Source organism: Haliaeetus albicilla, chromosome 16 (genome assembly GCF_947461875.1).
Source record: "Haliaeetus albicilla chromosome 16, bHalAlb1.1, whole genome shotgun sequence".
In the NCBI taxonomy this organism is placed as follows: domain Eukaryota; kingdom Metazoa; phylum Chordata; class Aves; order Accipitriformes; family Accipitridae; genus Haliaeetus; species Haliaeetus albicilla.
In genome coordinates, this window is record NC_091498.1 from 31812346 (window position 1) to 31833085 (window position 20740).

A 20740-nucleotide genomic window follows, 5' to 3' on the forward strand; every position below is an offset into this window, starting at 1 on the left:
TACTGCCTTGATGACATTCTGTCATTTGCAAAGACTGTGTTTGTGGCTGTTTCCCCAGCTGCAGCAGGAGTGGGGTGATTAGGGGAGATGGTTACTTCTGTTTTACTGAACTGTTTCCATAAAGGAAGCTTCTCCCACCTTCAGGTGGAATATCAACTACTTCTGGGAACTTGTGAGCAGCTCCAAAGTCCAGTCCTGCAGCCCTACTCCTGCTCTCCACCATCAATTTGCTTTTCTGTAGACTGGGGGACAGGGGAAGCTGACCATCTCTCGCTGAGCACGGTCACGCCACAGTCCCCAATTCCTGCTTTCCCACACAGGACAGTGGTGTTTGCATTCAGCTCCCACCCGCTCTGAGTGCTGTCTGGACACGTCACCTCTATCGCTTGGTTTTGAACCAGGGTCTGGGAGTCACTGGGCAGTCGCGATGCTGCTGTTTTCCTACCTGACAAAACGACCTTCAGCTTTTGCTGCTGTTCTTGTTTCTCCCAGACTCTGTTTTTGTGCCAGTACTGCCTCCAGCTGTGAGCCTCAGTATCTTTTCCCCTTGTCAGAAGGCTTCTTGAGAAGTGGAGGCACCAGGAGAAGCGAAACCCTCTTCTCTAACTTGGGCAATGCTTGGTCACAGCCTGTCAGTCTCCGGAGCGGCCTCTCTCTCACTGTCGATCTCCGCAGGGCTTTCACTATGTGGCAGAAGCACAAACGCACCTTGTGTAGTGAGCAGGCTCCAGTGAGCTCTGTGCATTGTAGGCGCAGACCTTTCGCACGGCCTCGCTTTTCTCTGACATAATGAGTCCGCTTTTCCTTCCATCTCACTGTTTACCTGCGCTGGGTAAATGGTTTCTCATCTGAAACACGTCACAAGTCGTTCAGCTTGTCACGGACTGTTTGCAGGTGTTACAGTCCCTGTTCCAGAGATTTGCCGTGCACCCTGGTATCGTACAGGCAGACTGGCAGAAGCAAACTACACCATATTTTCTGCTAGGGACAGAGAAGTTGCTGGGGTGCTGCAAACCACAGCTTTTAACTTCTGCGAACCCAGCCCTGCTCTGCCGTGTTCTTTGGATCTGTGCTTGGGATCACTTGCCTAATACCTGCTTTTAGGATTTAGGGCGAAAGCCAGAGCGAACCTACTTCTGTGGCATTTAGGTCATCATCCCGTTGTGTAATGAATAAATTCCTTTTAACTGACTTCATGTAGATTTTAGGAACCCACGTGCAGTTTGTTGTGGCGCTGGATTTGACCAGAATTAAGGGTTAAGGTCAAGGGTTGATCGATTCATTTTTAGTCACACACTACCTCGGTGGACTCTTCCTTCTTTGCGGTGGGTTCAAGGCCAGGTAGCTCTAGGAGAGCCTGTGCAAGCTGAACCTACATCTCTTTCTAAATGGAAGATCGCTTAGTTCTCCCGGTACAGCACTGCACTAGAACAGATCTATGAGAAACACCAAAATATCGATCTTCCCTTCCTTCTTCTAAAATGGCATTTTCTAGGTTGACTAATTCATGTTTTAGCAGGTAGGGGTCTTCTTCCTTTCTGCCTTTTGGATATACTCAGCAAATGAGCAGGCATCTGTGACTCTTTGAGATCCATGAGTATTTCCACAGTTTAGTTTCCTCTGAGATCATAAAGCAAGGCCAGCTGTTCCTGGTCTGTTTTCTGCTGGAAGCTGTTCTCTGGTTTGTATGTGCTGTTAGAGTTTCCTGCCCCTAGAGGGAACATATTTTTTCCCCTGCAATCCAGGTGCCCGCAACCTATTCACAGCCCCAGGAATTTAAATCATCTGAATCATCTGATTTTTCCTACTCTTGTTCTTAAGAAAAGAGACCAGGAAGGTAGGTTAAGGAGGGAGACCATAGGAAGCTGTTCAGGTTCTTACCCCAGCATGGTACTCAAGAGCTTGTTGGTGTTTTAATAGCAATTGGTGCACACAAAGAGCAGCTCTGTGCCCTGGAGTGTGCAGAAGATTGACTTCTCAAAAGCCATCCCTGCAGGTCCACCCAGCTGTGTGCAAGGGATAAGAACCTGCATCCAGCCTGTAGCATTTCCACTAAGAAGGACAAGTGCTCGCAGCCTCCACAGAGGGGAATTTTTCAGTTTTGTAGTGCTTTCTCCTGTTCTGCCTCAGAGAAAGCCAGGCCAGTGGTTACTGCTGCACAGGAGAGATCCAGCTCTGCTTCTGCATCTAGGCAGGACACTTTCTGTTGGGCTGGTGGAATAATTGCTTTGTCGTACTTTATTTAATATAGTTTTGAACCTATACAGAATAGTTTATGCTTGTGCCTGTGGATTTATGTGTAACATTCCATGCTAAGTATAATCTTACAGGGCAAAAAATACAATGAAATGATATTCCATGTTCTCCTCCTCGTGCACACACAAAATTAGGTCCCTTAGTATAGAATCATTTAGGTTGGAAAAGACCCTTAAGATCATCGAGTCCACTAGTAACCATCACTGAATGTTTTTTGTTCGTGAAAGAGTTTTCTGCTATGGTTTGTGATGATCAATAGCCCTGTGAGAGTTTGTTCCAGCTTGTATCAGCACTGTTCAAGCCCGTTTAACAGCTCTCTCTTCTTATGCAGTGAGTGTAGCTGTCACATCAGATCATATTTGTTCTCGTGTCTGTGGATATGTGGAAAATTTCATCTCCGTTCAGTAATTTTCCTGGCAGAATGCTACAGAGTAGGGGCCCTTCACCATTTCTCTTTTTCTGCTGTTCTGGGCTCCGTCTTGGAGCCAGGCTCCTTCTCAGCCATTGCCAGGGCTTGATGACATGAGGACAGCATAGTGGGGATCTGAACTAATTCTGTCGTTCCTAAGTAGCTTTTTCTGCCTTCTAAGAGACCTGTACAGTGAATTTTGTTGTGTGAATGGCAACAGATTCCCCATCCCCAGGCAGGCGTGGAGAAGGAGCAGCCCTCTGCCAGGAGAAGTGCAAAGGAGAGCTGGGCTCATATGAACTACACAGATTTAATTTTGACACAGACTTCCTAGAAGTAGGCTGGATGAAGGAAAGGTTGCTGCTTGGATTCGAGTGGAGGTGCCTGGAAATCTGCGTCTTGGCTTGCTGGGCTTGTGTCTCAGGCTTTGCTTATGTGGGCTGAGGAATCTGCGTTGGTTGAAGGAGACCAAAGTCTCTGGATTAGTTTTATTGATAATATATTTCTTCTTGGCCTTTTGCACTGGTTTTGTGGTTTCAGACTCACTGAACCTTCAAAAGGGTTAGCTGGTTTCCAGCAGCGGTGCCAAAGAGGCCTGGAACCAGGCAGTTCGCTAATTTACTCCTGGGAGCAGGAGTAATTCATCTCCCTGACAGCGTGCTCTGATAAATGCCAGCAGGCTCCCTCCTCCCTCTCCCCATTTGTTTACAGTTTGAGGTAAGGCAGCTGGCGAAGGGTAGTGCAGCGCTCACCAGAAACATTTCCGTGCTGAGGCCAGAATCTCTCTGCTCTGACCCTGGGAACTGGGCTGGTGCCGTTCTCTTCCCATCAAGCAAACTGGTGCTCTCCGTGTGCTCTCCCCCGAAGCTCAGGTCTGCGGGGGGAGCTTTCAAGCTTGCACTCCTTGGTTCGAAGAAGTGTCCTTATAAACAGCATCAAACCTGGCCTTGCTGCAGATCCTGGATCTCACGCAGGGGACGGAGACCAGTGTGACGTGCTCCGGTCCTCCTGGATGTGTTTTGGGTTAGGCGATGCGGTGCGTGGGCCAGCTTGGCTAATTCCGTGGTGACGGATCACAGAGGGCTCGCTCTCTCGTGCTGCGAGTGTCTGTCAGGCAGCTGAAGGGACCACGTACGGTGCTGAGCCGTGGACGTGCCGGCGGGGCTGCGTCAGTCTAGTGTGGACTGGGTGAGATGGCAACGTCATGCTGCTCAACTGTGGGTTCCTTCATCCCGGTGTTTGTGTCCTGGAAGAGAAAAAAAGCAGGGACTGCATGGAATTAGTGAGTGGTCCTTGAATTAGGGGGTCTTACGCATTGTGTCTTAGGAGTGGTTGGGATATTGGGGAACCTGGAAGGAAGGAGGAGAGAAACAGGGGAGATTTTTCTTCCAGAGAGGAAACAACTGAGGCACGTGAGCATCCCTCTGACGGTCCTGCCTTCAGGCACAGATCCCAGTACAGTTCCCTTTTCATCAGAGACACTTTTCTCCTTGCAGTGCCTTTCCCTTTGCTTTGCACTTTAATGTAGAGGGCGAGGGTGCTCCCTGCTCCTCTAAGTGCAGATGTGGGGAGTTTGTAACCTCTAACCCACCGAGATTGGGAGAAACCTCCTCTTCTCTGATCCTGGCCTTCTGAGTCCTGCCTTAACCTGCTTTTGTCAGTGGGGGCATTTTGGCTAAAATAATCCGTTTGACCCCAGACCTTTTATTCCTGACACTTTGCCCTCTGACCCCTCCACTCTCCCTGCGAAAAGCCAGCACGGCTTTGGTGCCTGCGGGACGTTGACTTGTCAGGGGCTGGTGTCATCCCTAATCCCAGGAACCGCTTCAGCCTCAGGGTCACCTGCCCTTCCTTCTCCTACCGCCCCGTTCACGGCAGCCGTCCATCCAGAGAACACATCTCCAGAGGGGCACGCTGCCTGAGGATCAGGTCCGGAGCTTTAGGTGGTGACCCTAAAGTCCCTGTGGGTTAAGAAGAAGGGGAGGATGTTTTTTTAGAAGTGTCACCGGAGTCCTTACAGTGCCGCAGACAGCGATGTCTTCGCACCACATGGCAGCAGGGGGAGCGGGTTTGCTGCTTCCAGGTGGGATTTACAATGTGAGAGTAAAAAAGCACTGGAACAGGAGATCTGGGGGGTAACCTGCCCTGCAGCGGGGGTGATCTGAGAGCAGCTCCTTGGGTCAGCCAGCAGCGACGGGCTGAAGGCAGAGGGCTGGGGAGATCCCTGGCCTCTCTGATACCTGGAGAGCAGCTTCTTGCCTCCACAGTACCCCAGTGCAGGTATCCTGCTTTGGGGGATGCAGCAGCCACAGCCATCGAGGCAAACTCAGAGAAAAGGAGCCTCTGAGAAGGGGACCCTGGAGGGACCGGGTGTTTCTAGAGGACAGAGGAAGGGGAGCCCAACTGTCTGCCCTCTCTCAACACATGTGTTTAGCAGCCATTGGTTTGAGTGACGTTAACCAGAGCACGTTTGGGAAGCACCCGTGGTTTGGAAGTTCAGTCAGTCCCTCCCTCTCCTCTGCTTTCTCTGTTAAAAACCAGTGAACAAAGTGAAAACAAGTGGTGAATGCTCAGGGGTCCTGGGCAGATGGAGGCAGCTCAGCAGGCAGAGACGGGTCTTGGTGAAAGCAGTCGGGAAGGGGTCCAGCTCCCGGGGGGTGAGTGCGGAGGGTGCTTGGGCCAGCCCAAACCACAGCTCCCCATCAGGAAGAGCCAGACAGAGAATTGGGGGCTGAGGCTGGGAGGGTGAGAGCGCAGGGGAATTCCTCTCGTGCTTCTGGGCTAAGGTAGTGCTCTGCTCCCACCGTCTGGTTTGTGTTCAGGGCACGGCATGGCAGCCCCGGGTCCCTTGGGTGCAAGAAATGAGTTGTAGTTGCTCACGGCCATCCTGGCATTATTCATGGCTGCCTGGAAACACCCACAGGTTTCATCCACATTAACCCCTCAAGTGTGTGGGGGGGGAGAATGGCTTTCCTCCCAGAAGAAAGGAAGGGACAGCAGGGGAGCAAAAGTGACCTTTCCATAAGCTCTTGCTTCCCAGAGTCTGCTGAGATCTGCCTCATCTGTCGCTGTCAGTCTGTCCACCTCCCCTCCCATTGCTCTGGGCAGTATCCGTCTGTCTGTGTTAAGAATTGGAGGTGGAAGTCAGAAGTGGTTTGCTTTTGTGGAAGCAGGCTCCGCGATTTTTAAGCCTGAGGATGTCAAAGGCTGGGCTGAGCTGCCCTTTACCTCATCCGTATTTCTTTAATTAAAAACAATGGGATTTGGGTGTTCTGCGAGAACTGCTTGATGGGGAGGCGGGATGAGAGACATCTCCTTCCCCTCTGCGTAGGGCGGGCAGCGCCCGGGGGGCCCACCAGCCCAGGTCTGGGTTTTTGGATGGTGAGAGAAAGGGGACTTGCTGCAAAGGCCACATATTTCCCTTGTTCCCATGGTAACCAGCCCATTAAGGAGATGTAGATTAAACCTCCCCAGCTGGTGTGTGTTCATCGGGCAGCCGGGGCCCCCTCCTCCTCCTCTGGACATGCCTGCTGGGAGCTGGAAGCTTTTCGGAACAGCCGGAGCAGGTGGTTGTGATTTCAGCAGGAATCCGGCACACAGGCAGTCCCGCCCGGTAGCAGGGCCAGGGCAGGCGATGTCGGAAATGCGATGGGTGAAGCGAGCGGAGGTGTGGGACACCCCCCCCAGGTCAGCCTGAGCTGCTTCTCCCAGCAAGCAGCATTCAGGGGTCTGCTCCAGGCTTTGGGCAGGCTGTGGAGTGTGGTATCTCCAGTGTGTGTTGAGCCAGGGCTAAGCAGCTGCACTTTTTAGGAGCAGCACTCAGAAAGCAGATGCTAGCCCGCTGTGGCTCATATTATACTATGTTTATAGCATTAGTACTATAGCGTAGCATGTAGAGGGGCGGTTGCCGCAGCATCCTCATCAAATCCTAGTCACAGGAACCATATGTCTTTCCAGCTGAAGACCCACCTAAAGCAAAACTTGCAGCTTCAAGGGAGGTAGGGACCTTCTCTGAACCCTCATCCGTGTACAGCAGGATGGGTTGCTGCGTGGGCTTAGGCAAGGTGTCGGGTTCATGTCAGGCAGCGCTCATCAGCCCTGCGAGCACCTGAGAGCAGCGTCAGCGTGAGGCAGGAGGGGCAGCATCAGAGGCTGTCTCTTTTGCCTCAAAACAACCCTCCTTCCCCTCCCATGTGCTTCCCCCCGACAAGCGTAAGCCTCTCGCGGTGTGCCCGGGGCTCTGGTCTAACGCCTGCTGCCTTTTCCACAGCCCAATGCTCACGTACCGCGTCGATGCTGACAAGGGGTTCAACTTCTCGGTGGGTGATGACGCCTTTGTGTGCCAGAAGAAGAATCACTTCCAGGTCACGGTCTACATCGGCATGCTTGGAGATCCCAAGTATGTGAAGACCCCCGAGGGCCTGAAACCCTTAGAGTGCTTCTACCTGAAGCTGCACGGAGTGAAGGCAAGCAGGAGCTAAGGGCCAGCAGTGAATCCAGCAGGGAGAAGGGGTGCTTGGTAGACGGCAACACCATGTCTTCGTGTGCAAAGTTGTAGGGGAGTGCGTAGGAGAGTGCTGAAGGCCAGAACAAGGCACATCTTGAAATATGAGTCCTAAGATGGACTCAATCCCTGCCTGGGTGTCTTCAGGGCTGCCTCTCACTCGCTTTTGACTCCAGAGGTATATAGGCACTTTGGGAAGATCCTTTCACCCTCCCCTTGCCAAGGGAGGCACCCATGCTCGGGCAATGACCACACTCAGGTTGGGTGTTGCAAGTCAGTTGTCCTGAGTCCTAGGAGGGCTGGGCAGACAGCTGGCCTGTGCTGGAGAGAAGGAGGTGGGAAGGGGAAGGTTTTGTCTGTCCGCTCTTTGTCACATGCCCAAATCTTCCTCTTCAGCTAGAGGCCTTGAACCAGTCGATCAACATAGAGCAGTCCCAGTCTGACCGCAGCAAACGGCCCTTCAACCCCGTCACGTGAGTATTGCCCAGGCTATGTTCACGTTGGGGAAGAGCGACTGGGGAATAAGCAATGGCAGAAGAGGGTGAGGAAAGGGGCTGGGTCGGAGGCTGCAGAATAGTACTGTGGGTCTCACGCTCTCCACTTTTCTCCTCTGTTTCCCACAGCAAAGTTTTCCTCTACATTCCCTACTCTGCTCTGTTCCCAGCTTATAGACCTGCCTTGGTGGAGCAGGCCAGGAGATGGCCGATCCCCAAAGAACCTCCTCTCCAGCGGTGTCCTCACTCGCTCCTCTGTTTTCCCTTCCCCAGGGTCAACCTGCCTCCAGAGCAGGTCACCAAGGTCACCGTGGGACGGCTGCACTTCAGCGAGACCACGGCCAACAACATGCGGAAGAAAGGCAAACCCAACCCGGACCAGAGGTCAGGAGCAGAGATGCCTTCTCCAAACTGTTCTGGGCACTCAAGATGGATGTGCCAGTCCCCTGGGTTGGGGAGTGTGGCTGGAGGGAGGGGGACATGTCCTGAATTGGCCATCTTTGTCCGTGTGGAGGAAAGCAGGTGTCTGCTGTGGCCACAAGAAGGGTCTCCCCCCACCCTGTGAGGGGTTGGGGACAGTGCAGAAGGAGAAGGGGCTGTGCCAAGCCCACCATGACAGCTTGGTGCCTCGTCCTCCAGAGGGGAAGCACACTCGGCAGTTCCCGGTGCAGGATGGCACCCTGACCTCTGTCCCCTCTTGGCAGGTATTTCATGCTCGTGGTAGCCTTGCAGGCACACGCGCAGAACCAGAACTACACTCTGGCAGCCCACATCTCTGAGCGCATCATCGTCAGAGTAAGTCCCTCTCTCCTCCCTCAGCCTCAATGGGTGCCCCACAGCCCTTTGCTGGATATCCTGGGCAATCCTCCTACTTTCCTCTGGCTTTTCAGTGCTTTCTCCACCCAACCCTTGCCTACCTTCTCCAAACTGTCACTGCCTTGCTTGTAGCTATCCCTATCCTCACCTGGGTTCTGGCTCCAGCCTTTCCATCCTACTCAGTCAGACCTGCTCAGGGCATGCAAGAACCTGTTGCAGGATGGGGAAGGCATCCCGTTCTCCCAAGGTTGGACCGGTACCCAGGGTAGAGCTGTTGGGAGTGAGAGAACAGTGTTGTTGGGACTCTGCAGCAGGGACAAGGTCTCCAGGTGCAGGAAGACTGGGCACCTTCCCAGGGCAGCACCTTTTGCATGTGCTAAGGCAGCAGTGCTCAAATGCAGAGGAGCAGGAAGAGATAAGCACCATCCCCAGGCTCTCCCGGGGCTCTGTTAGAGCACTCAGCTCCAAGGCGTGAAGGCAGGGCGTAAAACACAAACAGAGGGACCTCAGAATCTGCAGACAAGTAAGTCCACAATGAATTATGCAGCCTCCAGGGTGCCCAGAGCAGAACTGCAGGGAGTTGCAGGCAGCCTGGACTGCCCCATCTCAAACTGTGAGTGGGTCACAGAACAACAGCAGCAAGCCAGAACCCTGGGATTTGGGACCTGGAGCAACACCCATGTCACTCACAGTCTCCTCCTGCTGTCCTATGTGGTTCTGGTTGGGGTTGTTGGAACAGCTCTGAAAGCTGAGAGAACAGACAGCTCAAGAAAGCAAGGATATTCCTTTAGGGAGAGGAGCGGAGCAGGCATAGCCTTAGTTCCTGCGGAGAGAGGCTTAGACAGGGCCAGCAGATGAATGCCAAGGCTGTCTCTGCTGTAAGGGCAGGCTGGGATCTGTTCCCAGGGCTGGCAGTGGATCCCTGCCCCTGCCGCCTTGCTTTGTGCTGCCGCAAAGCTCTGTCTCGCACCTCTGTGGCCTTGCTTGTCCTTTGCTGGCTCTGCCCAACTCCCTGCTGTCCCTCCTGCGAGGCTGGGGCTGCCACAGCTCAGCCTGGAGGTCTTCCTAGGGCTGTAATTCAGTGTGCTGCAGGCTGGAGAGGGCATCCATGCCAGGATCTCGTGACCTGGACTGTTCATCCCAAAAGCCCCCTCCCACTGCTCAGGGTACCTGGGTGAATGTGCTCCAGTTTTAGCTGAGATCTTCCCCGTCCCCATTTCCCTTCCGTGGAGCAAAGATGCTGCTGTGCTTCTGCTAACACCGAGCTTGGTTTCGCGGCTGTTTCCCACTCACGCTAAAGGGGACGGCACACTGCTGCAGGAGGGTGCCTGGCACCATCCAGGCCACTGCAGCAGCGTGGGGCTCTCTGATGTCCATCTGTTGCCCCTGGCTTCTCCTGCTATACAGTCCCTCTGCAACGCGCATAGAGGGATGGGTCTGTGGGCCTCTCCTGGCATCCTCACTCTGTCTACATCTCAGAGTGTCTCTGCCCAGCAGCACTGCAGCATTTCTCCCCAGTCTTGCTACTGCTGCTTTTCAGTCCCCACTACCCTGTCTCTCCGCAGGCCTCCAACCCTGGCCAGTTTGAGAGTGACAGCGATGTGCTCTGGCAGCGGGCACAGCTCCCTGATACTGTTTTTCACCACGGTCGGGTTGGCATCAACACGGACCGCCCCGATGAAGCCCTCGTGGTCCATGGCAATGTGAAGGTCATGGGTTCTCTGATGCACCCTTCAGATGTCCGAGTGAAGGAGGACATCCAGGAGGTAAGAGCCAAGCAAACCAGGGTAGGTTTGTGGTGATCAGGGGTCTGAAGAGGTACCACAGAAAGTGTGAGTGTCCTTGTGAACCTGTTTCGGCTGCTGATTTTGGCATAGTCCTTGCGGGCAGCCTGAGTTCCTATTGACCAGATGGGAAGCACCTTGGTAGTCTGTCTGTCCCTGTCTGTCCCAAACACAGCCTGTCCACCATGTCTTAGGGAATATTGACTCTTCCACTGTTAGCCAGAACTAGCAAACACAGAAGTTACAAACCTGGAAACAGGTGAGTATGTCAGACAGCACACTGGGGCTTGCCAGAGCCTGGGTGAGAGGCTCAGCTCTGCTCTGAAGTCCTCTCAGCTGGATGTCCCTGTCCAGAAAAGCTGGGTACAATCATGTCTCATATTTATGAGAACTGCCTCAGTCCTGTGCGTGGTTGTGCAATGGGACTCAGCCTCTGCCTGGCTTCACTACCCAAGGAACTTGTCCAGTGACAAGAACTGGAGATTAAGCCCAGTGCAAATGCTGTTCATCCCAGTGCCTGGTCTGAGCAACACCCCGCTTAGGAGTTGCACGTGTCTGTTTTGTCCCAGGTGGACACCACAGAGCAGCTGAAGAGGATCTCCCGTATGCGGCTAGTACACTACAACTACAAGCCTGAGTTTGCGGCCACAGTGGGCATTGACAACACCTCTGAGACAGGTACGGACCCTGTGTCACACCACCGTGACCTGCTTGCGTCTGCAGTGCTGGATGTCGCGTTCTGCAACCTACAGCGGCATTTTGTTCGTGGTGCCAAAGCGGCACTGCCCTGCCTTCCCTGGCAGCTGTACCCAGCCCTGCCCAGGGACAGCCCCCCAGGCATGGGATAGCAAAGAGGGGGCTTCTCACCAGCTGAAGTTTAGGCATCTAATGAAATTCCCTCTATTAGCGAGCAGGAAAGAACATGGCACTTCCCGCAGGTGGCTTATAGGGCTTCTGTGATAAGGCTTCTCCGAGTACCCACCTCTCTCCAGGGGTGCAGCTACACGCTGCAGCGGGGTGATGCAGATACCCCTGTCCACGTCATCTGGGAACCAGCCTTGTCTGAACAGCCTCTGCTCTTCTGTTGCTGAGCCTGTATGGGGCCATGGGGCCTCCAACGAGCTCTGCCTGGCCCTGCACAGGCTGGGGTGAAGGGAGGACAGCCCTTGGGTCGTCCCCAGTGAACAGGGTTCCTGCCGACGACCACATGGGCTGGAGAAAGAGCTGTGGCAGGAGGAGCCCTGCCCAGACCACCTTGACCCACTGTGCTGTTTCCACGTAGGTGTCATTGCTCAGGAGGTAAAGGAGATCCTCCCTGAAGCTGTGAAGGACACCGGGGACCTGGTCTTTTCCAATGGGAAGACCCTGGAGAACTTCCTGGTGGTGAACAAGGTCAGTGGCAGCCCAAAGGGGCAGGAGTGGCTGGGAAGCTGTCGAACCTGGCTCAAGGGAGTTGCAGAGCTGAAAATGGAAGAGGGAAATTGTGATGCCTGGGAAATGTTTCTGAGCCAACACCACCCATATGAGTTTCAGACCTGGCTGGTCTTTCAGATGTCAGGAGCAGCCCTGGGTGGACGGCAGACATCAGCAGGGAGGAACTAGCCTGATGTTGGTGAAAGTTGGCAGCATCTCCCGCAGGAAGGGCTCCTTGTTGGCAGCCTCCTGTAGGGAGGCTCTTAGTCATAATCTCTCCTTTCTGGATAAGATAAGGTGGTTATGTCAAGATAACCCAGAGCACCTGGCTGCCTGACCTCTCCGTAACCTGTGGCAGCATGTTTGCTGCTCTGGGCATCAAGGGGACAGCCTCCTTGTAGCATGCATCAAGGGGACAGCCTCCCAGAGCTGCCAGCTCTCTCCTGCATCACTCTGTCCAGAGTAGAAATGGCCAGGACTGACCTTAGTGCCTTGTTTCTCCTTTGTGGAAGCCTAGATCCCTGCAGTTACATCACCAGCTAGCAGTAGCTGTGAGCGTGACCTTTTCTGTCCCATCTGCACATGGCCAGGCCGTTGCTGTCCTTTGTTTCTCTGTACAGCCCTCCAACAGGAGCTGGTGCACGCTGCAGAACAGTCTGTCGCAGCAAGCTGTGTGGTCTGCTCTAGCTGAGCTCCCCAAAGAGGCATCTACCCACTGCTACAAATTATCCATGGTGTCCAAGATGCTCTGAGCATAGTGCTGGACCAGCACACCAGGGACATGTTTTGCCTTAGGGAGCTCTGTATGGAGAAGTGGAGTGGCAGAATCCAAGGGTGGATAAGGGGCAGGGGCGATACCACAGTGCCGGCAGCAGTACGTGGGATGTAGCTGCAGTTGTGCCAGAGGGAGATGCTTGTGCTGGAACACCCTGCCTTTACCAGAGGGGCTGCAGGAGGAAGATTGCTCTCCAGAGGCTTCTGGATTTGGGCTCTCCATTGGTCTGGATCAACTGTCTGTTGGATAATGCTGCCGAATAACTCCAGCAGCTTGCGCTGTAGAGCAAGGGGCAGAGAAGGTGTAGATGGAGAGCATTGCTTATGTGATTTGACCAAGGGCTCCTGATGAAGATGGGGACTTTGTGTCTGTCCTTTGTGACTGAGGAGGACTCTTTGGATTAGCATCAGTGGGACACCTCAGGGATCCTGCACCAACATTTATTGTTTTGATTGGGTTTGAAGAGGGTATCTCTTGTTCTCGTATCCAGGGGCTGTAGAGATCTAGATGTGCCATGTTGGATGATTCCCTACCCCCAGAGCTGGCTGTTGTGTAGCCTTTCCCCTGTGGCAGGGCATGGGAGAGCAGTCAGGGTGGCCAGATCCACGGGAGCAGGAATGCCTCCACGTGCCAGGCCACTCAGACTGCCAACCTGTTCCCTGGCAGGAGCGCATCTTCATGGAGAATGTGGGAGCCGTGAAGGAGCTGTGCAAGCTGACAGACAACCTGGAGACCCGCATCGATGAGCTGGAGAGGTGGAGTCACAAGCTGGCCAAGCTCAAGCGGCTGGACAGCATGAAGTCAACCGTGAGCTCTGGGGCATTCAGGTATGGGCATACTGAGGGCATGGGAGCCAGAAGGGATGTCTTCTTTTGAGCCCAGGCAGCCCTGAGTGATAGCTTGGTTTGGGAAAGGGGAGACGGGGAGGAGCGGTGGGGCGTTGGCAGTTGTCATTTGGCCTGGGGTAGATTCAAGGAGCTGAGATTGGTGAGACAGGTCTGGCATACACATACCAACAGCCTGCTCTTAGACAAGCCCAAAAATCCCAGTACAAAATTATCTCCACATTTCCCTAGAGCGAGTGAGTGACTTTCTCAGGGCAAAGAGTTTCTCATGCTTCCAAAATCATCGTCCTGACCCTGGTCAGCTTATGCAGGTTTGGGGGCAGAATTCAGGCTCTCTGGGCAAAGGACCAGCACTGCACCTACCCCCAAGCAGATGAAGTGACAAGGGTTTGTGACTGTCATGCCACAGAGATTTCTCCCCCAGCAGAGAATCACATTTTTGCCTGGGAATCGCTCCGAGTGCTGTCCCTGCACAGCTCAGCTCCATTCCTCCTTTCTCCTTGCAGCCAAACAGGAAGCCAGTTCAGCCGTGCGGGAAGCATGCCCCACAAAAAGAGGCCCCACAAAGTAGCTAGCAAGGTAAGAGACTGCTCCCGAAGGAGCAACGCTTTGCAGGGGAAGGTGGCCTCTCTGGGAACAGTCGTCTGCATGGTCCTCATGTGTTTTCTTACACATGCTGCAGAGGGAGTGACCCTGTCTGCTCCCATTTCCATGATCTCTCCTTCCTTTTTGTCCATGCCTAACGAAGATGTTTATGTCTTCTGCACTGAGGGGATTCAGGGCTTGCAGGGGAACTGGAAGAGAGCTTGGGATGGGCTGGGTGAGATCGGTGCGAGGCCAGAGCAGTAAGGAGTCCTGAGCTGATCTTGGGGTTTTTCTCTTGCAGTCACCGTCGGTTGTCCCAGAACAGGCGTGCATCAGCCAGCGCTTCCTGCAGGGCACCATCATTGCCCTGGTCATCATCATGGCATTCAGGTGAGACCGCACGCCCAGGCTGCCGCTCTTCCACTGTCTCGCTCCAGCTCATCGGTTTGGCCCATGCCATCTGTGGGGTGTGTAGTGAGGGGCTGTGGACCTACAACTTCTTTCATGGGCTGAAATCCCTTGGAAGCAGATCAGTACTGTGACACATCCCTTGCCCCGTGCCCGTCCTCAGCCTGTACCTCTCTCTTTCTTTCCAGCGTGGTGTCCATGTCCACACTCTACGTGCTGAGCTTGCGCAGTGAAGAGGACCTTGTGGATATCGATGGGTAGGTACTTCTGGGCTCTGTGGGAGGCATGTGGTGACCCCGGGGGAGTCGGAAATGCAAAAAGCAGCCCCTGTGGAGTTACTGAGCACGGTTCCAGTGAGTCAAGCTGTAAAGCCAACCAAATGCATCCTCACATCCAAGTCTGATGTCAGTTAAATTATCTGGAGCAAGAAGTGAGGAACAGAGAAGAAAAAGAAAATACCCGGTTGTTTGGCTCCTCACATATCCACTCGTGGCCAGTCTGAATGTTCCTTGGATGCCTCTTCAGCTGCACTAAAACAGAATCATCCCACTGATTGCAGTGGGGCTAGACCAGTCTGTACTAGGCAAGAGTTTTCCTCTGCAGACAGTGTCCTTAGTGTGGAGAGAGCATTGAGGGAACAGCCCGAACCCGGCAAGCGTGCACACGGGCAGCCTGTGCTAGGCATTCAGTTTTGGGCACACTTGACTCCTTTGGGAGCTCGCATTACCAGATAATGAGTCTCTTTTTCTCTCTCTCTTCTCCCTGTCCTATTTCTCTCCCTCCTGTTCTGGTTACATCTCTCATCCAACCCATTTTCTTTCCACTTTGTCTTTTATTTTCCCATTCTTGTCTTTTCATTTCCATTATCTTCCATATGCTCTTTCATTCCCCCCTGTCCTCCTCATCTTCTACCGACCTGCCTTTTCTTCCCATCTCCCTTCACTGCCCTGTAGCTCTTTTGCTGTGCCCACTGCCTGTCTCCTGGCCCTCTTTCGGCACAGGGGTCCTGGGGTCCCGGTCGCTCTATGTCCACGGTATGTTACTGTTTCATTATACTGTTATTTAATTGCTGCATCCCTTCTCTCAATTCCTCTTCTTTCTTCCATCTGTACCACAGAAGAGCAAGAATCTTAAGCAAAATTGAAAGCAAAGGAAGAGATATGAATATACCTCAGCAAGTGGGATGCCAGGAGGAAGGATTATGGATCTCATCAGGAAGGGGAAATTAGGATTAGGAGATTGAAGAACCAAGTAATCAAAGGCTAAATAAAGAAATTACATACTACAGGTAGAGCAGGAGCAGACAGTCTGAAAGGAGTGGAGGGAGTATGTAAAAAGAATGAAGACTTTGAAGACTTAGCCAAAGAGATGTTCCTACCCTCTCTTCATATGCCAGTAGCTTTATTGTGGAGGGTCACTCTCAAGTACAGGACAGCTTACTGTGCAAAAGAGGGACAGAAGAAAACCCTAAATTATTTCTTTTTATGAGCCATCACCCCTGGGAATGTTTGGAAAGATACTGACACAGGGAAGGCTGGCTAAGTCACTCATTAGGTACAGACCTGTAAAGCACCTCAGTTAATGGGATCTGCAGGGCTGCTGCAAAATACTTCCCTTAAAAGGAAAACAGGCCCTACCTGTTTATCAGCACCCTTTGAACAAAACACTGCATAAAGAGCGGTGGAAGGCACAATTAATTTATTCTTTTAAGAACTCCACATCAAAGTGTTTCACAGGAAGCTATTAAAAAATTAATTGCTTGTGGAATGCAAGATAAAGCTATGCATGGTAAGTGTTGACGAGGCAGTGGAGGAACATGAGGGACAGGGGTAGGTTTTTGGCTGGGGTGAAGGTTAGCTCCAGAGGCTGGTGCCCACATTCCCTCCAGGAGACTGGCGTTGTGTCTCCTTTCACCAGAAAAAGAAATACGTGTAATAAGATAAGTTGTGCGGGTGACAAAGTGGTATTTTGATTTCTCTAAATGAATGAAAGCTCCGTTTATCTTTGAGAAACTTTGAGCAATGCTAAGGGGACAGGCAAGACAGGGGTACGGGACAAGCAAAATGTGGGATGGATAAAACTGAACTGCTCCTATGCCTGGGCAGGGTCTGGACAGGTAAAATCTTGAACATCTTTGTTAGGAACTCAGTAAAAATTTCTGCTCAGTGGACAGCTACAGTGTATGAAGGCAAGACCCTTGGTTTACCCCACATCTCTGTAGGCTGTAGCTGGTCCCCAGAAGTGGTGTTGCTCTGGGCTCCTGTGCAGACAGGGGAATAAAACAGCACCAGGCAGCGGTTCCTCCGCTTTCATATCTGCCTTACTCTTGCGAGATGCCTGTGGTGTCCTCAGCTCAGATCTTAGTAGGTTCAGTGAAATAACTGAAATTATGTGGGATGAATCTGGGTGGGATTGTTCGTATTTCTGAAAAACAAGGTGAGGAACAGTCTGTCTCCGAGAGATAAGGGGCACCTCCCTTAGGGAATGGTGAATGCTTGGAGCCCCTTACAGACTAACGTGTTAAGACCCAAGCACATAAATCCACCCCAGAGATCACTGTTGGAAATCAAGTCCACTGAGTACACCCTGTTCCAGTGAGCATCAAGGGAGCATGGCTGGTGTCCTCTGAACCAGCTGGGACTCATCCCTGCCAGACGTGGGACTGCCACACGATCTGCTGTGGCATTTCCTAGCTCTCCTTGCTGTCTTCACGGCTTGCGTGCCTCTCTCCTGCCTTGCCTTTCCCAGATCACTCTAGTCTCTGCTCCTCCTCACCCTTGCGCTCTCCACGTCTGCTCTTGCTTCATGTACCTGGTCCCATCACTCCACTCACTGCTACAGCCGCTTCTCTCTTCACATACAAGTGACACTGTTGTACCCTGTGGTAGAGGTTTTCACCGTATTTTCCTGCATTTCAGGTCAAGCCAGAACTTTGATAAAACGCAGATGGTGCAATCCACAGCTGCGTCAGACGGAGCCAGCGGCAGGACCCCCACGCACCAGGGTAGGTCGCAGCAGGGCAGGGGGCCTGGCAGACGCACGCAACGATGGGTTGTGGTGCAGGGTGATGAACGTGGCTGCTCCTCCGTGCCAGGGGCTTGCTGGCACTGTGCTGTCTTTATGCTGGGAGGTCCGAGGGCTCTGGTTTTGTGGAAGGGATGCCAGGGCTGCTTGGTGCCGCTCCTGTTAGATGCCTCTCCCCTTGACTTACTCCACACGTCCCTGCTGTTTGCCCTACAGTCACAGAGGACACACATGACTTATTCTTCGGCTTACCTGGTCACAGCGTGCTAGTCTGCTTCAGCCCGCCGTGTTTCTCCACGTGCTGCTCTGCTCCTCCCACCAACGTCTCCTCTGTTGCCCTCTCTGAGACCAGCCCCACTCATGCCACTAACCGGACAGGTAAGTACCAGCCCAGGCACCCAGGAGGTGCTGGAACAACACCGAGGTCTGTCTCGCCATTGCGTCACCTCGTATCCCCAGCCCCGTCTCACCTCGTGTCTTACATCTGCACGTTATGAAAAGGACGTGCAGCCTGCCCTTCAAAATGTGCCTGGTTTCCTCTGCACCCACTGCCCAGGTTGAGAGCTGCTCCAGCAGGCAGCTGTGGGGCAAAGTGGGTCTGCCAGGCTGTGAACAGCCTTTGCTGCCCGTGTGGCATGGTTCAGACATCCATGATCATGCTGCCAGGGGTAAGTGGGGGCTGGAAAGACTTTGGAGCTGCCTGCTTTGCCAGCACGAAGTCATGAGAGGCTACACCAGGCTGGCCAGCGTGCCCGAGCAGCCGTACCTTGCAGTCTGACCTCATTCCTCTGTTTGCTTTGAGCAGGGTTCTGACAGGCCGGGAGGTGTGCTGCCTCTTGGCTGCCCAAGCTGGGCTTTTGCAAGCTCGCTTGCTCCGTCATCGTCGCTGTTGCAGGAGGAACAGCACCCCGGGGCAGTCGCTGCAGAGCCATGACACCCCTGGAGTCATGCCTTAATCTTGCTTTAAACACTGTGCCCTACCTGAGCACAGGGCTGTGCCCCCTCTTTGTGCCCACAGCCTGCTCTAGCTTCCCTTTGCTGCGACGATCCCTCCAGCCCCTTCAGGCACAGAGGCTGGGAAGCCTCAGCTGCTCCCAGTGGGGTAATACGGGAGGTGACATGGGGACAGGACAAACCCAGAACTGGTAGCTGTTCTCTCTGCAGCGGTCCCAGAGGTCCGGAGTGCTGCCAGCCTCTCCCTGCCTCAGCATAACCTTTCTCTCCCTTTTCTTCACAGACCAAAGTCAGACCTCACTCCTGCCAGTGACAAATATCAAAGCCAAATCCAGGGGCATCACCGGGAAAGCGACCTCCTACACCAAGTGGCCAAAGACACCTGACAGGTCTCAGAGCTTCAGCAGCCCCAATGCCAGCCCCTCCTCCCCCTTCACCCACATCCAGGGCAAATCCAAGTACATCTCCAACCTCTCGCTCTCCCGCAGCAACTCCCCGCTGGGGCAGGCCCGGCAGCAGCGCAGCATCAAGCAGTCGGTGAGCGAGTGGCCCCGCACGGAGGATCCCGGCACAGATGGTAGGTGGACCCTATCTTCTTCCCTCCCTGCAGCGGCACCGGGGTCCTGGGTTCTCTCCTGGGGTATCCTCAACCAGCTGGGTCTCATCCATCCTCCACAGCTCTCGCTGTGTCCCTGTCCTGCAGCTTGTTTGCCCCCAGCTCTCCCAGCGCAGCCAGGTTCAACCTCCAGCCCTGCCCTTCCTCCCCCATGCTGCCCTACACTTTCTGGCCATATTAGCCCGTTGGTAGTTCCCTCCTGAGGCTGCTGTACCAGCATCTCCGTTCTTACCCCCATCTCAGCTTGCTCAGCCATTTCTAAATCAGATCTAGTGGAAGAAATGCACAGATTCAGTCATGCTGGCAGCAGAGAGAAAGGAGTGTCGATGACCAGCCATTGGCATAGTCTGGGGCACCCCGTCTCCTGGCTCTCTGTGCCTGGACATGGTGTTAGCGCAGTCTTGCAGCAATCTGATCCCCTCTCTGATGACAGGGTGATGAGGAAAGGTGGTCTCAGTGCCAGGCGTCCCTTCCAGCCCTTCTTGCTCAGGGTAACCCAGCTGCCATCCTTTTGCTGTTCCTAAATAGTCAGTTCTCCCACCCGCAGGGCCAAGCCCAGTGCTGCACTCCATCCGGATCGTGGAGATCAATATGGCCATCCAGTCCCAGTACTGCGCAGCTGCTGACGCATGCAGGTGAGTGAGGCGAGGCCGGCTGCCAGCACTTTGGTGGCAGCAGCACTGTGGGAGCTCCGGGGGAAGCAGCAGATGAGCAGCTCCTGGAGCCTTGGGCCGTTTTCTGCCATCACCCCAAGGCAGGACATGCTGCTCCTTGGGCAGAGGAGCTGGGGCTCCAAGTCCTTCACTCAGAGTGCAGGAAGATTGTATTTGGTGATGAGCTCATCCTTGGGAACTAGCCTGGGAAGCCCTCCCTTCTGAAGTCTCGGTCCAACAGAGACTTTGGGTCCTGTCCTGGCCATCTCACAGCTGCCTTGAAATGCTGTGCTGAGGTCCAATGCTCTCTCTGTGTCCCTAGGGCTGGAAACTTCACCTACCGCATCCCTGTCAACCAGCTCACAGCAGTGAACACCAACCTGACCCTGGAGATGAAGTGAGTGGACAGGGCTCGTCTATTAGGTGTTTCGGTACCCCTGAAGTCAGCTGGACGCTGTGCCATGTGGCCACGGCGTCTCCTGCCTGAGCTGGGGAAGAGACAGCAGGGTCTTACTGTGTCTTGTCTCCCCAGCTCCTCCTCCGCTGTGTCCATCTTCCTTTGTGGCCTTGTCTCCAGTGACCCCTGCCAGGATGCCGCGAGCAGGAACAGCTCCACTGATGGGACAGACGCACAGGTAGGGAGGGAGGGTATGGCTCACAAAATCCTCACGCCTTGCGTCACCCCAGCACAACACTGATCCCTCCAGAAGGCACTACAGCTGCCTGGGACGGGCAGCACAGGAGTTGCTCGAGGGAATTCGTGCTCGAACATAGCCGTACTCTGCACTGGCTAATGTCAACGACCCTCAGACATCCCTGCAACCCCAACAGGGAGGTGTCTGTAAACCTGATATATGTGGTCACTCACATGAAATCATCCCACCCGACCCATGTCCGGAGCCTGCCTCAGACCCTTCTTACCCTCGAGTGCCTCCTTGCCCCTCTCGGTCCAGCTCGATTGCTGACCTTGGAGAGGTTGCTCCTCCACTCGACAGCACAGCGTTGTGTGGCTCCTTGCCAGTCTGGCTGGGAGAACATCCCCTGATGCTCAGCCCCAATCTCATCCCAGCTATTCTACTTTCTTCCCCAGGAAACAACGCACCGTTGGCCTCTCGTGATGATGTCTTTCCGGGAGTTTACCTACCACTTCAGAGTAGCACAGCCTGTGAGTACCAGCAGTGCTTTGTCCTTCCTCTTGTCCAGG

General features: G+C 53.8%; 1 protein-coding gene across 8 annotated transcripts in view; it reads left to right on the forward strand.

Annotated features, from left to right (window-relative positions):
• Positions 1-20740, forward strand: part of MYRF (myelin regulatory factor) — a 67765-nt gene that overhangs the window by 42802 nt on the left and 4223 nt on the right. For 5 of the 8 annotated variants that reach the window (XM_069804250.1, XM_069804243.1, XM_069804245.1 and 2 more), the window contains 19 exons: positions 6936-7131; positions 7566-7642; positions 7937-8047; positions 8368-8458; positions 10045-10245; positions 10833-10941; positions 11546-11655; positions 13118-13278; positions 13803-13875; positions 14183-14271; positions 14478-14546; positions 15243-15323; positions 17208-17293; positions 17530-17691; positions 18551-18844; positions 19431-19518; positions 19859-19933; positions 20069-20171; positions 20627-20701. In XM_069804250.1, the coding sequence (XP_069660351.1) occupies positions 6936-7131; positions 7566-7642; positions 7937-8047; positions 8368-8458; positions 10045-10245; positions 10833-10941; positions 11546-11655; positions 13118-13278; positions 13803-13875; positions 14183-14271; positions 14478-14546; positions 15243-15323; positions 17208-17293; positions 17530-17691; positions 18551-18844; positions 19431-19518; positions 19859-19933; positions 20069-20171; positions 20627-20701 (2251 nt within the window). The remainder of the gene's footprint in view (positions 1-6935; positions 7132-7565; positions 7643-7936; positions 8048-8367; positions 8459-10044; positions 10246-10832; positions 10942-11545; positions 11656-13117; positions 13279-13802; positions 13876-14182; positions 14272-14477; positions 14547-15242; positions 15324-17207; positions 17294-17529; positions 17692-18550; positions 18845-19430; positions 19519-19858; positions 19934-20068; positions 20172-20626; positions 20702-20740) is intronic. The other 3 variants (XM_069804247.1, XM_069804248.1, XM_069804246.1) reach the window with 3 other exon arrangements.